Below are 1567 nucleotides of genomic sequence, written 5' to 3' on the forward strand. Positions count from 1 at the left end.
CCTGATAACAGTGCGCTCCACATACCAGTAGATCAGCAGAGAAATTAATCACAGTAATGATTACTATGAAGACATATAGTTCTGCTCTCTAGTGAGAGTTTGAAAGTACATGTCAGAAATTTACAGGACCTATTGGGGTTGACTCCATTTCCAAAGAACTACTCTACTGTACAAGGGCAAAAGAACTGAGGATTCAGACTTCTCAGGGATAAAGTTTTAGCTACCTAGACCAGCAGAGGCACCAGCAAACTATGAAGGCAATGTAGAATGGTAATAAAGGGCAGAGATGATGAGTGTCAATTACTGCTTAGAAACCAATTTGTAGCTAAAAAGGGACTTTAGCTTGTCTGATTAATCTTTTTGCTGCTGTGTAATTTGGTTTTGTTTTTGAGAATTCATGAGCAGCTATTGTCTTTAAGAAGTGGTGATAGAAGAAATTGACCGTAACAGGAGATATGCCTGCACCTGAGTGGTGCAAAGAGTAAACTCTAGAAGATGGCTGGCGGTATATGCTCTGCATCCATTTCAGCCATGCTTAAGGCTTTCTCTTGCAAGCTGTTGAAGTTCTCAGAATGAAGCCTTTGTCCCTTCAAGTGCCAATGAATTCATGCCTTTGGAGCATACTTCAGCTGATAGAAAAATAACAGCTATGCAGCTATACACACACACACGCACGCACAGATTCTGACACTCAGAAGTGATGAAGATGAATGAATATATGAAAAAAACATACTATACACTTGCAAATTAACTTATATTTAATGCAAAAATAACAAATGATACATAAAATCAGAATTTTCGCAAGATTGGATTTGTGCAAACATAAAAAAATGAATGGATTTTTTTTTACCCCACAAAAGCGTTGAATATTCTAGATAGTTAATGAGTTAGTGATTCTTTTATCATAATTGGCCTAGATTTAGATAGTAGTGTTAAGAAAGAAAATAATACTGACATAATAAAGAATCCTTATATAAATGACAACAGGAACTACCCAAGGGATCAGCAAACTAGAATAGATCAGTAGAAGCCAGAATACCAGTATCTTCCAAAGCAGCATGGACGGTAGCAGGCATAACCATAGCCATCACAGCCATAGCCATAGCCACAACCTAGGCCACCATAGCCGTAGCCCAGGCCGCCGTAATAGTTGCCATAATAGCACATGGTGTCAAGAGTGGAAGGTTCAGTTGAGGAGCAGAATCAGTTCCTTGAGTTTGAATTTCATAATCTGTACAGGGCCTTTTATACAACCTGAGTGGTATGTGAGAAGACCACAGGAAGGATTGACTCATTTCCAAACAAATTGATATTTAAAAAAAAAAAATCTGAAGAATTCTTTAAAGCCAGTATATTCAGGACTCTTTTGCTGTAAAGTCATGTGCCTATAAAAAAAAAGTATTTCTTAATTACACAGTGTTTGCTTACTTAAGAACCCAGCTTCCATGAGATCTTATGAGCAATGCAAACCTCATCTCTGTTATGATTATTGTTGTTGATTTGATTTGAATTTTTTTAAAGTTTTTATTTAAATCCCAGTGAGTTAACATAAAGTGTAACAAAAGTT

The 1567-nt window shown here is 36.8% G+C and overlaps 1 protein-coding gene across 1 annotated transcript; it reads right to left on the reverse strand.

The window, feature by feature from the left end:
- Positions 1 to 1020: 1020 nt before the first annotated feature.
- Positions 1021 to 1167, reverse strand: LOC112909481 (uncharacterized). Its single transcript, XM_025985433.1, has one exon. The coding sequence runs from the start codon at positions 1165 to 1167 to the stop codon at positions 1021 to 1023; it is 147 nt and encodes a 48-aa protein (XP_025841218.1).
- Between the last annotated feature and the right edge of the window lie 400 nt (positions 1168 to 1567).

Source organism: Vulpes vulpes, chromosome 15 (assembly GCF_048418805.1).
Source record: "Vulpes vulpes isolate BD-2025 chromosome 15, VulVul3, whole genome shotgun sequence".
Lineage (NCBI taxonomy): Eukaryota > Metazoa > Chordata > Mammalia > Carnivora > Canidae > Vulpes > Vulpes vulpes.

What these genes read in the sequence shown, in the direction of transcription:
- LOC112909481 (XM_025985433.1), bottom strand. Translation starts at nt 1,167, where the DNA reads ATGTGCTATTATGGCAACTATTACGGCGGCCTGGGCTACGGCTATGGT.